This window comes from Salvelinus fontinalis, chromosome 10 (genome assembly GCF_029448725.1).
Source record: "Salvelinus fontinalis isolate EN_2023a chromosome 10, ASM2944872v1, whole genome shotgun sequence".
Classification (NCBI taxonomy): domain Eukaryota; kingdom Metazoa; phylum Chordata; class Actinopteri; order Salmoniformes; family Salmonidae; genus Salvelinus; species Salvelinus fontinalis.
In genome coordinates, this window is record NC_074674.1 from 4,665,533 (window position 1) to 4,682,107 (window position 16,575).

Sequence of the window (16,575 nt, forward strand, 5' to 3'; positions counted from 1 at the left end):
TGGTGTGTTTTTTCACTCTCTAATTATGGCATGGGGTTATTCAATGACAGATGTATTTGTTTCAAATCTATCACTTGATGGTTTCATTTCAGAAAGACATGATCATGTTTTTTGGGCAAAACACTTTTTTTTTACACAGTTAAATGTAACACAAGAACTGTACAAATTAAACATTTGTAACATCAATATGAAAAAAAAGATTCAATACAGTAATATGAGATCTATATGTAAAACATTTACATTTAGTGGATGCTCATATGCATAGTGACTCAGTCATGTCAAGATAGCTGTGAGACAACCACATAGCATAGTTATATTGAGTAAACAAACATTCCATTCCAACTAAACAATGGATATATACTGTAGCTTTTTGCAAAACACCACATTTTAATACACATCTACAATCTATTAATAAACAAATCTGTTTTACACACACATGAAAGTACCCATAAGCAATAATTTCTAGTGAAAAACAATCATTTCTAGTGAAAAAAACACAAATGTGAAAAATTTGTATACGGCGTTTTAGAAATAGAGACCGTGATAAAGATGTCTTAACAAAAGTTGATTTACAATCATGTATCTACTGCACTGAACAGACACGTCTTACAAAAATAGGTTGTTGAATCGAACTCTAGTTATCAATGAAAGTGTGTTCTTAACTAATGATAATTAATAAACTCATTACCTGAACTTGAAGCATTTCCTTTATGTAGTCCATCCATGTATAATGTTTGGTTTTAAAGCCTCTTGGTCTTTTCTCATTTGGTTAAAGACCGTCCTCCACCCTCTCTCCTTCTGTTCTCTCTCCTCCATGACCCAGAAACCGATCAGTTGTTGAATGGTCGAGGAGTGTGTCTATTCGTTTTTAATATTGATTTACATGACCTTTTGTCGTCAGAACAGCCTCAATTCATCGGGGCATGGACTCTACAAGGTGTCGAAGGCATTCCACAGGGTTGTTGCCTCCAATTGTTTCCCACACTTGTGTCAAGTTGGCTGAATGTTGTTGAGCGTGAAAACCCAGCAGTGTTTCAGTTCTTGACACTCTCAAACCAAGGCACTTAAATATTTTGTCTTGCCCATTCACCCTCTGAATGCACACCTAGACAATCCATGTCTCCTCCCCTTCATCTACACTGATTGAAGTGGATTTAACAAGTGACATCAATATGGATCATAGCTTTCACCTGGTCAGTTTATCATGGAAAGAGCAGGTGTTCCTAATGTTTTGTACACTCAGTGTATACGATCAAAGACCGAGACGTCACAGTGGCCATTTAATTAGCGGAACTATTTATTGAGGAATCTTTTCTCTGTTGCTCCTTCCTTGCTGCCATAGAAACGGGAAAGCCGATCTGATTTATGCTAACGTAAACAAGCAGGCAAGCTAACGTTAACCAACTAGCTACCTCAGTGGCACAAAATAAAATTGCATCACAGGATATCCTTGCATTATTAATTGAGGAATATCATATTGGACATGTCTTCAGTCTCACAGATGAAAGAAAAGTAAGTTACATTAGCTAGCTACATGAACGCAAACCTTTCAGCTGACGTTACGTTAACTAGCTAACGTTACGTCTATCAAGCAAGCCAGCTAGCAAACGTTAGCAGGATATCAAGCAGGCCAACTTTGCTATCTCTAGCTAGCTAATCGCATTAGCTAAAGAAAACTGGTTGAATCCACATCATTTCAACAACAACAAAATCTATGTATTGACGTTGAATCAACGTAGAAAACTGATTAGATTTGCAAAAAGTATAACATTGAAGGGAATTTCGTATTTTTTACTAAATCCTATGATATAACGTTAGTGACCTGTTTTGTCGAATTCACATTAGTTGACAATTCAACGAAATGTAAATCAACACTAAGTTAGACGTGGAAATGACGTCTGTGCCCAGTGGGTAAGTTAACTAACGTTATTTGACAGATATTCTACATAAGCCCAGCAACACTAACGTTAGCTAGGCTAAACTATGGAGTAAAAAATGTTGCCTTGCTTCAAAACAAATAACGTTACTCTGTCTCTTAACAGCTCTGAGAGCAGTAAATGGTTAGATGCACACTACGATCCAGTGGCCAATCTCTATACTTTTTCATCTTGCATTGGTAAGATCTCACCTTAGCTACCACCAATTTCTAATTTCTGTCACTAGCCTTGTTAAATGTACATTTGCTCAAGTTTTGTGGAAATGTATTTATTAATGTCTATAAATAAATGGTCTATTTCCTCAGACAATGAATTTAACCGGGCCTGTGTATTTATTTTACAGCTCTTGCAGACCTGCATGGGGATGGTGAGAATAAGGTAAGAAGAATGTTGCTACACTTGCTATCAGTGATTTCTTAATCTGCCACTAATCCTTTTTCTCATAGGAAGAAGCTCTTTGTGCATGTTTTTTGGTTGACTCCTTTTGTTCTGTGGGTGCGTGTACGTGTGGTGCTTGATTAGTATGCCTTTGATTTCTGTGTACAAGATGAACATTCTCCTTCTTTCTGTTCTAGTTGGTGGTGGGGGACCTGGGAACTGGTTCATGCAACATGAAGCTGAAGGTGTACCGTGGAACTGGCCTGATGAGTGAGAACACATTGCTCGATCTACCCACTGGCTTGGTTTCTTTCCTCATGGACCAGCATGAGCCACGCACGCCTGCCATCGCTGTGGCTTCCGGCCCCTTCATCTATGTCTATAAAAACCTGCGGCCCTATTTCAAGTTCACTCTCCCTCCGTTAGAGGTCAATGCCCTGGAACAGGACGTCTGGAACCAGGCAAGGGAGGTGAATGGAGCTGCAAAGATTTCACCAAATAAAAAATATTTCATTTCCCTCTACACTTTTAGAGCAACAACTTTTGAGATGTTTTCAATTTTGACTTGCTGTACTTTTTTATCTGAATTGGCGGGTTTTACGCACCAGCCAAGCTTCTGGGAGAGCACCATGGTTCTCTTCTGATTGGCCTGCTGTACTAACCCTTCTCTTTTCACAAGGACATGATTGACCCATTGAGCTTGAAGGAAATGTTGGAGGGCATCCGGTAAGTTTTTGCTAATAGCATGCGTTGAGTTATGTTCCCAATTGACTGTTGATTTTATTTAATTGCCTATGCTTGATTATCTGACCGTCTTTCAAAGATATATATGAAACCATTCAAAAGACTGTACGATGATCAAAACTGGTTACTCTGACAAAATGGCAATATGATCGTTGGTTATGATCAGGGTCATGGCTTTAATTAGTGTTACTCTCCTGCCTTCACCTAGAGACAAAGCTGAAGTTCCACTCTCCGTCAGATCTTTGAGGTAACAACTCAGTTAGATAAGTAACTCCGGCTGTTTGTGTGAGTGAAGTGCCTTCTGATACTGGATCAGACTGAAGTGTCATCACCATTGATCTCTTCTATTTGTCAAGGTTCCTCATGTTGGACCCACAAGACACGGAGGCTTTTGTGAACCTTCATAAGGCGCAACCAATACAAAGACAGGTAGCATTCCTCACAGCAGTGATTGACTTGAGCAATGTCACACACACACACACACACACACACACACACACACACACACACACACACACACACACACACACACACACACACACACACACAGTCAACTGTTTGTATGTGCTCTTAGACTGTTATTACATGCATCGGCACCCTGAAGAAGAACATGGCTGATGAGGATGCAGTCAGCTGTCTGGTTATTGGCACTGAGAGTAAAGATGTCTATATCCTGGACCCTGAGGCCTTCACCATCCTCTCCAAGGTCCGTTCAATACATAAAGAGGAATTTACAATGACAGATCAATCATTGGTTTGATGTGATATGGGAGGAAGAGTGTGACAGTGGCTAGTGTAAGAGGGGCTTTTGCTTCAATTCCATATGCAAATTTGTATGAGACTTAACTTTTTTGTTGTTGAATTATCCAGGTTCAGTCATGTTGTTGAATTCATATGGTTTACTCTCCCCAGTCCCTCTGACATCCTTATTCTTGTTGCCACAGATGTCCGTCCCCAGTGCTCCCACTCAAATGGATGTGACTGGTCAGTTTGATGTGGAGTTCCGGATCACTGTGGCCTGTCGCAATGGGAATATCTACATCCTCCGCAGGTATGGCAACCACTGACCAAAATACCTTTGTCTCTATCCTTTACAGACTTTACAGCCTGGAGAAATAAATCTGGCAATGTTTTTTTTAGAATCCAATTAATACAGTCCCATTTTACCACATTCTTGCCGGGATAAGCCTTTTATATATCCTGTGCACATGCCAGCAAGTTTAGGAGTGGGAGCATGTGGGAAGTAAAAATCTAGAGAATATAATATATACAATACATTTAAAAAATCCTCACAAAAGTAGTGCACTGGGCCTTTACTAGTCCAATATTAGTGGAAGGATATAGCTGTCTGTAGCACGGGTCATTTATCATTTTTTCCTACAGTTAGAGTATCTTCATTATGATACCGATAGAAAATAATAGCAATATATATTTTCTAAAACATGTGAGTCTCGTGTTCATATTTCACAACCTGCGCAGGCTTTTGGAGATGCTTATATGCAATCGAGCAAAATAATAGGCCTACACTTGATTTAGGCTGCATTGTTGCATGCTAAATGTTTCTGATCAATGATAGATGACCCAACTAATAGATGAGTTACCACCTCTACTTATTTGTCCAGCCAGATAATAACCAAATATACACATGGAGATTCAGTGAAACAAAACCACATTGATTGATTACAAGTCACAGGCTTTTTGGTTGGGAGTAGGCCTAGGTTACTAAGTGACTACAAGTGAAAGGCAAAATAATCCACTTGTTAAGTAAACTACATGCTGGCAAAATGTTCTGCTCAGTGTTATTAAATGAGCCAACTACACAAGAGGATCATAAGCAGCACTCAGCTTAACTTAGCTAACAGTCTAATTGTAGCCTAATATCCAAACGGAGATTTAGTGAAAAGAAAAATGTGACAAATATTTATCAAGAGTCCCCACACTTGTCTCAAAGCAGAGCAAAACGGTGCTAAAATTGTTGAACACACGTTGGGTTCGCCTACTTTATTCCAATATTTTAGTCATTCAGTTATATTTATTCCCACAGTAATTCTTTCTGGATCCATCCAGTTGTGGATCAGAAAACAGTGCATGCGGTGGGCAATCCAAAGTGATGGGTGAAGTGACATGCCTCACAAAGGTTACAACTGCCAGGATAGTAGTAACGGGCGCTGCCTAGCAACCATCAAGAGCTCAAGAGCATAATGCATGCCAATTCCACCTCAGCATTACTAAGTTGTAGGCAGAACTTTACCTCAATCATGACTAGGTCGGTTTGCGGAAATAAAAGTTTTGGCTTTGATACCGACAACACTTGAGATATAAAGAAAAGGTCGGAAAATAGTTAACACATTGGCCTGTCATAGGGACGGTCCTCCCCAAAAACTTGAAGTTTAAACGCATTACATCTAGCCTGAGTGTATTACTGCCAGCCAATGTTTATTTTCAGAGGAAATATGCTCTGTGTTTGCAGAGACTCCCCCAAGCCTAAGTACTGTATTGAGCTGTCTTCTCACGCTGTGGGGCTGGTGAGGATGGGGAAGAGTGTGGTGGTGGGATGTGCCCAGGAGACACTGCAGGGCTTCACACAGAAGGTAGCACCCTCTCTCACCTACACTCAAGTCAATTCAGTAGAAACTGCAGCTGTGTGACGTGATAGTTGGAAGAGGCCTGTGTGTGTGTCTTGTCCTGTCCTCTGTGTCCAGGGGAAGAAGCTGTGGACGGCTTGCCTGCCAGCCCCTGTCACTACCATGGGCGTGATGGACCTCCCCACCAGGGGCTTCCAGGCAGTGTTAGTGGGCCTGGCTAACTGTGAGGTCCATCTCTACAGAGACAAAAACCTCATTAGCACCATCAAGACTCCGGTAAGACACCATGGCTAGACAGGCCAATAGGTTACCAATAGGTTAGTAGCTACTTGGTTCTGATGAAACTCTTTAGAAACAGATTCCCATGCTTATTTCCTGCTTGTTTTAGTTTTATCTGGACTTGGCACACACAAAAATATTGCAATGTTTTTGGAAAGATGATTTAGGTTTGCACGCCACAGCCATGGTTTAGTTGTGACTGTCAGTCCTCTGTTTTCCAGGATGTAGTGACCAGCATTTGTTTTGGGAGATATGGACGAGAAGACGGAACCCTTATAATGACCACCAAAGGTACAGATCACCTGTTCATTTAGGATCGAATCTTGGGATTGGAGGTCCTGTTTAAAAGAGTCCTCTAGTCTAGGATGCTTAGTACAATGGACAGATGTTGAAATGAAGTCCCCTGCCTGATTTCGGTGTGTGTTCCTGTGTTTTGTAGGAGGTGGTCTGATAGTAAAGATCCTGAAGAGGACAGCTGTGTTTGATGACAGGGACTCTGCCCCAGGCCCCCCTCTGGCACAAAGCATCCGTCTCAATATCCCCAAGAAGACCAAGCTGTACGTGGACCAAACCATGAGGGAACGAGAGAATGCTGTGGGTACGTATGTCCAACCAGAACTGTAGTCTAGCCTGGCCAGTGGCCACCACCTCCAGACTAAACAATGGTTTGCTTGTTTCTCTGCAGTTTTGGAGAGTTTTGAGGTCTTGGGTTCGTGGGTCAATTTTTTTAATGTTTGGTTTGGGCCATGTGTTTTCCAGCAATGCACAGGGCCTTCCAGATGGACCTGAGTCGTCTGCGTCTGGCTGCAGCGAGGGCATACGTTAAAGCCCTGGAGTCCAGCCTTACACCCATGTCCTCCAGCCTGTCTGAGCCTCTCAAGATGAACGCAGTGGTGAGTCTGATGTCCTAGTGTCTGAGGGAATGTCAGTGTCTCGAGTAGAATCACAGCCACGGTTTAGCACACAGTCAGAACTCCTGGTTCGGTCTCTCTCATCCTGTCTGTGTTTTAGGTGCAGGGCCTGGGCCCATCCTTCAAGCTAACTCTGAACATACAGAACACAGCCGCATGCCGCCCTGTCATGAACTTGGCCATCAGCTTTCTGTATGACGAGAGCCTGTATAGTATGAAGACAGCCTTCTTCAAGGTGACCTTCCTTTTAACCCATCATATCATCACATGACCAGTGATATTTACTGTACACCTCACTAATGTCGCTGGGTAGTTTCTATACATTTTCTATACAGGTATATCTCACTAGTCACCCCCAAAGTCATTTTCTCCTTTGGCCACCTTTCCTTCCAGTTCCTGCTGCCAATGACTGGAACGAACTGCAAAAATCACTAAAGCTGGAGACTCATATCTCCCTCACTAGCTTTAAGCACCAGCTGTCAGAGCAGCTCACAGATCACTGCACCTGTGCATAGCCCATCTGTAAATAGCCCATCCAATCTATCTCATCCCCATACTGTATTTATTTATTTATCTTGCTCTTTTGTACACCAGTATCTCTACTTGCACACTCATCTTCTGCACATCTATCACTCCAATGTTTAATTGGTATATTGTAATTACTTCGCTACCATGGCCTATTTATTGCCTTACCTCCCTTATCTTACCTCATTTGCACACACTGTATATAGACTTTTTCTACTGTATTATTGACTGTATGTTTGTTTATTCCATGTGTAACTCTGTGTTTGTGTTGAACTGCTTTGCTTTATTCTTGGCCAGGTCGCAGTTGTAAATGAGAACTTGTTCTCAACTGGCCTACCTGGTTAAATAAATGTGAAATAAATAAAATAATGTTTTTTGTTCACTTTGGCTAGTAGCCGGAATATTATTGAATGTGTTCACTCTCCACAGATCCCCCTACTGGTTCCTGGGCTCAACTATCCTATTGACACATTTGTGGAGTGCCTGAGTGATAAAGGAATCTCTGACATCATTAAAGTATGCATTTCATTTCTCTGTTACTCTATATTTCCATTAGGGAACTTCACTGTGTAGCCATTTCAGTGCCTCCTTGAACATAAAACCTATGTGAAAGTAGAAGGTAAGCTGTTGTTGATACGCATTGTGTAATTACAGGTGTTTGTTCTGCGAGAGGGCAAGAGTGCACCCCTGCTGACTGCACATATCAACATGCCCGTCAGTGAGGGACTGGCACTCAACTGAGAGAGGGAGAGAGAGCGAGCAGCATCTTTAGGCCCTGGGCTGGCCTCTATGCTCTCACCCTGTGCTTCTACCGCCCTCTAGTGGCAGGGCTGACTCGAGGTGACTGGGACGTTAACAGGATCAGCTTGTGTTGGCCCCAGAGGTGGTTAAAAGCCATCTGTAGCATATGTACGGTAGGACAGGAAGTAGGGCTATTTGTCCTTAAGCTGTGTGTTGGTGGATAGAGATGTCAGGACAATTATGGTAGTTATGAATACAAGTGTATAAAGTCATTATATATAAATCAGCATTATTTATTGCTCTTTAAAGTTTGTTAAATAATTGTTGGGGAAAAAACTGATGTGCTGCTAATTTGTTAATGTTCAGATTATGACATGTTCAGAGAATTCATTGCACTTTATTTTCAAAAATGAAAGATAACAAAAATCCATACATTCCTGAGAAGTGCAGCAGTATCCAGAAAGAGTTGGCTTTTCAAACACTTTAAATGTATTTAATAAAACCTTTTAAAATTGCTTTTATTTTCACTCCACATTTCAAGGCATTTTTGTTATTGAGGTTAGAAGCTGTTTTTTTATTCTCTTCAAACTAAGGCTTTACATTATTGACTTATGTCAGAATATAAATCCAACAACTTGTTTAAAAAAACAAAATAAAAATCACTGATCACTGTTTCTTAAATATTTTTATGATATGAAAGTCAAGCACCGGGAACATTCAAAAGCATTTGTGTCCTCTACCTGTTTTAGAACCACAACTAGTCACATTTAAGACAATATTCTATGGCCGTTGGAGTCGGGGTGACGCCACCAACACAAGCAGTAGCAGGCCAGGGCCATCCATCTGTCTAGGCAAACATGGTGAGGGAGATCCACTAAAGGAAAGAGAGCAAAGATTCAACACCTCATAACACATTTAACAGCTTAAAGTAGTCACACTTCGATGACACCACTAAAACATTGATAGAGAAAGTAACTGTTGTGTCCGGGCTCAAAAGCAGTGTTTGATGTTAACACTCCACAAGCTACTCTCCCTCAATAAGAAGGCTGTGTTGCTGATGGTGGTGACATACCTGGAAGAAGCTGAAGGAAACCACCCCATCTACATCAGTGTCCATTTCTTTAAAGGTCTCTAGAATGGTGAACAGAGAGCACTTTCTTCAGTCTACTGGTGTTAGTAGCATTATGACATGTATCACTGCTGTATTCAAGGTGAAGTTCACTCACTGAACATGGTCTCCAGACGGATGAGACAGTTGACAAAGTTATCGAAGTCCACATTCAGGTCTTCCTTTGAGTAGCGTAGGATGATGAGTTGGAACAAGTGGTTGGTCAACTTGAAGCCTGACGTAGAGAAAGGGAGAGTGGGTGAACAGCACATCAAACAGCTCTTTTGATCTCTCACCTAGACAACTAGTCTTGTCAGCAAAACTATTTTAGGCTTTTTGCCTGCTTACACAAAGGGGTAGCTTGTCATGGTAGTACTAGGTAGAGACTTGTCTCCTGTTGGATAAAGTGACCAGGGGCAGAGCTGGTCATGTTATTGTGCACTTAAAAGGACTCTAGTCAATACGTATTGCGGAAGTTCAACGTTACAGTTTGATTGAAATTTAAAGGCAATGTTCTCACGTTAGAGGAGACTGCATTCACAGTAAACACACAGTAACTCTGCGCTGGTTATATTATTGTGCTTTATACATTTTGTGAGGATGCTACTAGAACAAGAATAAAATGGTACCAGCTGATTCCAGTGCCATCCGCATTTCATAGGAGCTCATGGTGCCAGATTTATCCAGGTCAAACTTCCTAAACACAGTCTGAAGTGGTGGAGGAGAGGGAGAGAAGAGTGGAGAGAGGTTATTTACTAATGTTGGCAACAGCAAGCATGGTGTGGAAATCATACACAACAATAGCTTGAAAATCTCAGAGGTCTATTTAGAAGAGTAGGACATGTTCGACTCACCAGGTACCGTTTGATCTTCTCCCACAGCACATGGAACTCTGTCAAGCCCAGCTTCCCAGTGCCGGTGGTCTGTCAAATCAATGTCAAGGACAGAGAGGAATAAAGAGGAAGCACAGTGATAGTTGACACACATCAGGGTGGGTATAAAGAAGGTGTAATTAAGGATACATCCATGAGAGTTATCATGCAACGACACGCCTCCTTCCCAAAGCCGTCTGTCTTCAGGTCCTTATCTGTGACACAAAAAGTGACAGTGAACACACCATACAAGTCTTACCTCACATGCCTTTTCCCTTTAACCAAAAGAGATGCCAGTATAACAGACTCACGCTTGCTGATGATTCTGTTTAGGATGGTCTGAAGCTTGGAGGCACTGATCTCCATTTCCTGTGAGAATAAAATAAAGTAAGAAAGGACTACAAATAGCATGTATCCCGCCAAAAATGTAGTTTTCTCACCGCTCCAGCGAGCTGTCTGAAGAGACCCTTGAAGCCTGCATCAATCTGGCTCTCGTCCAGCTCTACCTGCAGCAGACGAACACAGACAGTTTACCTTTTCTGTCATCTGTACAACTGTGGTATACTGATTAGTCAATAGATTAATCTTGGTTTGAATTAGTTCAAAATCATTTCTCACCTCCTCAGGCAGATCAGCTGTGATATCATCATCCAATTCCCTGTTAGGAGAGGATCAAGTCTTTAGCCAGTTTCATTGGCTTGAGCTTTTCATATGTCTCTCTCTCCCTCTGTCCTACCCACCCCACCCCACCACCATTCACTCACTGGGAGTCAGCTGGCTTTTCAGAGAACACCCTGAGCACAAAGTCTCCGTCCTTCTGGGGCTCGAAGGTGGAGGGGATGACGATATACTCTCCCTGGGGCAGGCAGAAGCGGGTGCTGACCTCTCTCAGGTTGATGAAGAGCTCTGACCGGGCACTGGAGCCATGGGTCAGGAAGAAGTCCCTCTTTAGATGCACCCCGGCCTGACCTGTAAACTGTCCAGGAGAGAGGAGGAGAGGAAAGGAACAGCGAAAGGAGAGAAGGAAAGAGGATGATAGGAGATAGTACAGAAATGAGAGGACCAATATTTGTGGGTAGAGATTGCTGTTATGGTCTCATGCAGAGATGGACTCCTAGCATTACCAGAATGTGTCATACCTCTTCTGGAACCTAGAAGAGAGAAAGAAAGGTATTTAAGTAACAGCATTTGTACAGATTCTTAACTTCACTGTTACCAAATACAAATAATTACAGAAGTAAATATCTTGCCTCATAGATGGTGAATCCAATGGTCTCCATGTCTTTCCCCTCACGCCGTTGCCGACGACGATCCTTCTGCATCAACGCCACCAGGAAGCTGCAACCTGATTGGCCATCTGTGTCTGGGTGCTGAAGGGCCACTTTGAATTGAGGGTTGAGCCAGAACGTTGCTGTAGAGAAGATGGGAAAACATAAAATTCCTAATCTATTACTCCTTGTCCCCCTTCTCTCTCAATTCATTATCCTAATGTACCTGGGTAGTTCCTGCAGCCCCCTGCAGTGCTGCCTCTCCTCCACTCTCCAGGGTAGAGCGCTGAGCTCCACTTCTTCACTTGGCTGGCCTGCAGGGCGTCTGCTGTCAGATTACAGATCTCCAAACGGCTGAACTCACGCAGAAAGTCACGGAATGACATCCTGTGTGGGAGGGTTTATGGGAGAGGCAGAGAGACTGGTTTTGAGGGTACTATTAGCTTAATATTGTGTTAGGATAAAAATATAAAATATTTTAAAACTCTTGACAAACTACTTACCAGAACTCGCCATCTTCGCTACGGTTGTACAATCTAGCTCTGACCGATGGGTCAACTCCAGCCCACTCTCTTGAACTGAAACCACAAAGAAAGACTGACACATCTCTTAAAATACATGTCACCAGCCCAAGTTGACTCAAGACTGAATTTTTCCTGAACTAACTCTTACCCAATTTTCCTCCACCTCATTCCCCTCTAGTTATCTCACCTCTTATCTCTCCCTCTCCCTACCCCTCTTCTCTCACTTGTCACTCCAGGCTCCGGTCCACTCCATCTCTCCCCAGGGGTTCCTGATCCGCAGGAGCTTGGTGGGACTTCCTTTAAACTCCACCTAGCCAATAAGCATGAGGTGCTGTCTGTGATATAACTATATGTGTATTGTTAATCAAAACTTTAATTAGCCAGGTCATTCTCTCACCTCCTCCACACCTGTCACAGAGTAGGCATGGCCTTTCACCAGCTTCTTGAATGTCACCGCCTCCATCTCGAAAACACCAGAGATCTGAAAGAATTAGAGAATTATTTTGTACAGGATCTATATCACACAAACAAGTTGTTTCTTAAAGAAAAGTGTTTGTGTGGTATGTGTGTGTTTATGTAGAAGGCCAGCATCCCACAGTCACCTCTTTAATGTTGACGTTGAGACTGGTGTTTTGCAGGTACTGTTTAATGAAGATGCCAATTGAGGACTTGTGAGGAATCTGTTTCTCAAACTAGACACTCTAATGTACTTGTCCTCTTGCTCAGTTTTGCACCGGGGCCTCCCACTCCTCTTTCTATTCTGGTTAGAGCCAGTTTGCTCTGTTCTGTGAAGGGAGTAGTATGCAGCGTTGTACGAGATCTTCAGTTTCTTGGCAATTTCTCGCATGGAATAGCCTTCATTTCTCAGAACAAGAATAGACTGACGAGTTTCAGAAGAAAGTTCTTTGTGTCTGGCCATTTTGAGCCTGTAATCAAACCCACAAATCCTGATGCTCCAGATACTCAACTAGTCTAAAGAAGGCCAGTTTTATTGCTTCTTTTCTTTAATCAGAACACCAGTTTTCAGCTGTGCTAACATCATTGCAAAAGGGTTTTCTAATGATCAATTAGCATTTTATAATGATAAACTTGAATTAGCTAACACAGCGTGCCATTGGAACACAAGAGTGATGGTTGCTGATAATGGGCCTCTGTACGCCTATGTAGTTATTCCATAAAAAATCTGCCGTTTCCAGCTACAATAGTAATTTACAACATTACCAATGTCTACACTGTATTTCCGATCAATCTGATATTATTTTAGTGGACCAAAAAAAAGTGCTTTTCTTTCAAAAACAAGTACATTTCTAAGTGACCACAAGCTCTTGAACGGTAGTGTATGTGAATGCGTTTTAACTATACTTGTGGGGATCAGAAGTCCCCACAAGAATAATAACCAAACACAAATTTGACCATCTGGGGACATTTTGTTAGTTCCCACAAGGTCAAATGCTATTTCTAGGGGGTTACGGTTAGAATTAGTGTTAGCGTTAGAATAAGGTTTAGGGTTAGAAGCTAGGGTTAAGGTTAGTTTTTCAGTTTAGAGTTAGGTTTAGGGGTTAGGGAAAATAGGATTTTGAATGGGACTGAATTGTGTGTCCCCACAAGGTTAGTTATACAAGACTGTGCGTGCGTGCGTGCGTGTGGTGTGTGTTGCTAACATCTATGGAGCATCCCAGAAGGGAACCTCGCTCCACTGCTCTACTGATTATGCTGAACAGGTCTGGATGGGCCTTCTTCAGGTCAAACATCTCTGTCACGCCCCCTGTGAAGTCCTCAAACCCCTCCGATGTACTGCCCCCTGAGAGGGCCTCGTAACAGCCATTGAGCCTGCAACACAGACAGACAGACAGTGGCGTCTCGTAGCAGCCATACAGTTCTGTTATAACAATTTGTTATGTTGTGTCTGTACAGTAAATTGTCTTTCTCTCGCCATCCATTGTCCTTACTTTGCGTAGGCCTTCTCCAGCAGGGCGCTCCAGAACTCAGCCCCCTCTGCTGAGTGGAGAAACAGCAGCTTCCCATCCTTCACTGGCAGCCTGTCATCAATCACCACATCCACCCACTCCCCAAACTGCCAGAACTACACACCAGGTGCACATGGGAAACAAGCAAAACTGCTACAAAATAGTCTTTGGTATACACACCATATAAATGCAGTAATGTACAACTTCTGTGATTTAAGGATGGTTGTGTTTATTATGCTGCATTCATTGCTGGGAGAGGCTCTGCTGCAGACCTCTCTGCATACTGCAGTGCACAGAGTCAGGTTGCCAGGGACAGAGGAGATTGCTTGGCAACAAGACAATTGCAGTTCAACTGACTCCCCAGAGTGTTTATCCAAAACCAAAGAGGTAAAACAACCGCTGTGCTCTTTCAGTTATGAGTGCACTGCCTCTGATGCTAAGTGAGTGCCCCAGATCTGTATCACTTGTCCCTCTCTTTGGGTGGCGTGCTAAAGGGGCTAGACTGGCTGGTGGGCTGTGGGACTGGCTCCCTGTAGGAATCTGGCAGCAGGGTGCTTTAGCAGCCCTTCCCTGCTTTTCTGAGTGACACGCTGTTTACGTCCACCTATAAATACTGGCAGTAAATATAGCTGCATGCATGCAGCCTGTGGGGACAAGACTGACTGGAGGAGTTGGGGGATGTGGGGCAGTGGCACTCCCAACACTGTGCTGGGTAGTGGGGAATTTAGGGTGGAGGGCCAGATCAGTTACAGTAGCTAGTGTATTGTAAAGGTCTGTGCATTTGGGTGTACAGTCTACTGAAATAAAGGGCATTAAGTCACAGCAGACAAACTGGATATTGAGCTGGAGATGGGTCAAATATTTCAATATGTGGGAAAACAGGAGTAGCTCTGGACAGGACAGATATAGACAAGTAAAAGTGGTAAGGACTGATAGGAGTGGTACAGGGGAAGGTAGTGAAGTGTAGAAGTACTTGGAAGTGAAAGATCCCAGCATACTGTTGGTGGAAGCTCTGCCCATGGGGCACCACCCGATGTAGTAGAGTCTCATTCAGTGTGAGTGAAGCAATCGCTGCCAGCAGCCAACAGTCACCTGGCCCACAAAATATACCACATGACATGACACCTACCACATGACAATACGTTAGGTGTGCCTAAATAACTTAGCTATGATAATCAAATCGTGGTTTGAGAAAACTCAACTTTGAGAAAAGTAGGGGTATTGTCATCATGTAAGTCTCAGTTTCTCTGTTTATCTATCAGTTCATGTCCTTTCGTTGTCATTTGTCATGTCATTGCACATAAGAGTCCCAAAGCCCAGCTCCATAGCACAGTAGCGCAGAGGTTGTGCACACTGTGGGCAATCTGAACTCACCCAGAGCTCCCTGGCAGACGTCTGTGCGCGTGGCTCCGTCTACGATGAAGTGAGGGTCAGAGCAGAACTCCTGAGGAACACAGAGAGTTTCTACGGGTGAGACAAGTATCAAGATGGATAGGAGCATCTCTGCTGTAGAAAGTCAAACCTGCAGATGTATCTCTCCCTCACCGTGGGGCGCATCCATCGGACCCCCTGTGTCTTTGTAGAGTGTGACCCCAGCTCCTTGAAGCCCAGCGACGAGAGCTGAGCAGGGAATGCATCGTCCTCAAACAGCCGTCTGCTCTGCAGACTGTGGGACCGGAGATATTCAAAGTCTTGGCCTAAGAACTTCAGGGCCTTGTCATTCTGACCGATGCCCTCATTGCGGTCCCACTGGCTCCTCAAACGAGCAGCCACTCCAGAGGCAAACACACGTTCAATAACATGCTCCATCACCTGCTCCATAGCCTACTCCCCAACTCCACTCAACAAACAGCTGAATAAGGCAAAAATGGATAATATGTTATAATTGATGAAACAGTGCTTACACACACACACAGAGAGAGAGAGAGAGTAACAAAACAGTTATACTCATATTATAGTTAATGTATTTTCTAACACGTTGGGTAAATCTCAGGCAAATCCTATAAAGTGTTCACCACTTATTGACTGAATGCATCAGATTATTGATAACAAAAGCGACTCAATGCATTTTTGCGAGTGTACAAACACAAATGCATCCTTCCATTCCTATTTGTCATATATTACAAAAACAATATATATTTTTTAAATACCTTACAGACGTGTTTACGCCGAGATGTTTTGACCGCCACTGTTAAATGCCTCGCCGTGCTTCATTGAACTAAAAGCTGGGTTGGTTTTCTGGCTGCCACTCAGATTCTCCCGACCGTCCCATGGAAGATTCCTCTAGGCCTGCGCAAAGCATTTTGCATTACTCAGCACATATCTTGCGAATTCAACAAAAGAAAACGTGTTTGATGAGAGGTGCTTTTCCATACACACACCAAATTAAATTATATAGCCCAAGTATATTCTAAGATATGAGGTGCAATTTAGCAGGTGGCCTAACTTGATTTGAAACGGATTTGTCAGTCGAATTCATCTAATTAAGGCCACTGAATAAGCATGGACCATGTAAATATATGAAGTCGTTTTAATGTACATGTTTCTGTGAATCCCCTCTTTGCTGTTTACAACAGAACTTCACAAAAAGTCTGGCATCAGCTGAGTTGTTTTACTGTAACAATGTCTCCATCTAGTGGCAATAGATCAGTCATACAGTAACACGAAAAACCAAGTAGGTCTACACTGTAAAATGTTGTTATTTTGAGACAATAAATCTAACAGTAAAGTACCATA

At 42.8% G+C, this 16,575-nt stretch overlaps 2 protein-coding genes across 6 annotated transcripts; one reads left to right on the forward strand and one right to left on the reverse strand.

Moving 5' to 3' along the window:
• Window positions 1-1,073: 1,073 nt before the first annotated feature.
• bbs1 (Bardet-Biedl syndrome 1) lies at window positions 1,074-8,615 on the forward strand. Of its 3 annotated transcripts, none has more exons than XM_055935461.1 (17): window positions 1,074-1,911; window positions 2,043-2,116; window positions 2,281-2,315; window positions 2,513-2,785; window positions 2,995-3,041; window positions 3,268-3,306; window positions 3,416-3,488; window positions 3,634-3,765; window positions 4,004-4,110; window positions 5,530-5,650; window positions 5,762-5,920; window positions 6,145-6,214; window positions 6,363-6,521; window positions 6,683-6,816; window positions 6,935-7,069; window positions 7,789-7,875; window positions 8,014-8,615. In XM_055935461.1, the coding sequence occupies exons 1-17, from the start codon at window positions 1,892-1,894 to the stop codon at window positions 8,098-8,100; spliced, it is 1,752 nt and encodes a 583-aa protein (XP_055791436.1). In that variant the 5' UTR covers window positions 1,074-1,891; the 3' UTR covers window positions 8,101-8,615. The 3 variants fall into 3 exon arrangements, with proteins under 3 accessions (XP_055791436.1, XP_055791435.1, XP_055791434.1); XM_055935460.1 differs by having other exon boundaries at window positions 1,074-1,512; XM_055935459.1 differs by having other exon boundaries at window positions 1,074-2,116.
• si:dkeyp-50d11.2 (calpain-1 catalytic subunit) lies at window positions 8,482-16,336 on the reverse strand. 3 transcript variants are annotated; one of them, XM_055935457.1, is made up of 22 exons: window positions 15,995-16,336; window positions 15,385-15,691; window positions 15,214-15,283; window positions 14,813-14,931; window positions 13,822-13,955; window positions 13,534-13,702; window positions 12,270-12,353; window positions 12,097-12,182; window positions 11,852-11,926; window positions 11,575-11,735; window positions 11,331-11,491; window positions 11,220-11,231; window positions 10,845-11,056; window positions 10,699-10,738; window positions 10,521-10,586; window positions 10,392-10,449; window positions 10,231-10,295; window positions 10,063-10,131; window positions 9,838-9,916; window positions 9,327-9,443; window positions 9,173-9,231; window positions 8,482-8,974 (listed from the first exon to the last, which is right to left on the reverse strand). In XM_055935457.1, the coding sequence occupies exons 2-22, from the start codon at window positions 15,658-15,660 to the stop codon at window positions 8,948-8,950; spliced, it is 2,139 nt and encodes a 712-aa protein (XP_055791432.1). In that variant the 5' UTR covers window positions 15,661-15,691; window positions 15,995-16,336; the 3' UTR covers window positions 8,482-8,947. The 3 variants fall into 3 exon arrangements, with proteins under 3 accessions (XP_055791432.1, XP_055791431.1, XP_055791433.1); XM_055935456.1 differs by having other exon boundaries at window positions 15,990-16,335; XM_055935458.1 differs by lacking the exons at window positions 13,534-13,702; window positions 13,822-13,955 and having other exon boundaries at window positions 15,990-16,333.
• Window positions 16,337-16,575: the final 239 nt, after the last annotated feature.

Bases quoted from the DNA above. Each gene is read 5' to 3' on its own strand.
- si:dkeyp-50d11.2 (XM_055935457.1), bottom strand. From the start codon at position 15,660: ATGGAGCAGGTGATGGAGCATGTTATTGAACGTGTGTTTGCCTCTGGA. The intron at 13,703-13,821 runs GTAAGGACAATG...TCTGTGTTGCAG, and splicing joins CTGGAGAAGGCCTACGCAAA to GCTCAATGGCTGTTACGAGG. The intron at 9,232-9,326 runs GTGAGTGAACTT...TCACCATTCTAG, and splicing joins CCGTCTGGAGACCATGTTCA to AGACCTTTAAAGAAATGGAC.
- bbs1 (XM_055935459.1), top strand. From the start codon at position 1,996: ATGTTGCCTTGCTTCAAAACAAATAACGTTACTCTGTCTCTTAACAGC. The intron at 2,786-2,994 runs GTGAATGGAGCT...TCTTTTCACAAG, and splicing joins TCTGGAACCAGGCAAGGGAG to GACATGATTGACCCATTGAG. The intron at 5,921-6,144 runs GTAAGACACCAT...TCTGTTTTCCAG, and splicing joins TTAGCACCATCAAGACTCCG to GATGTAGTGACCAGCATTTG.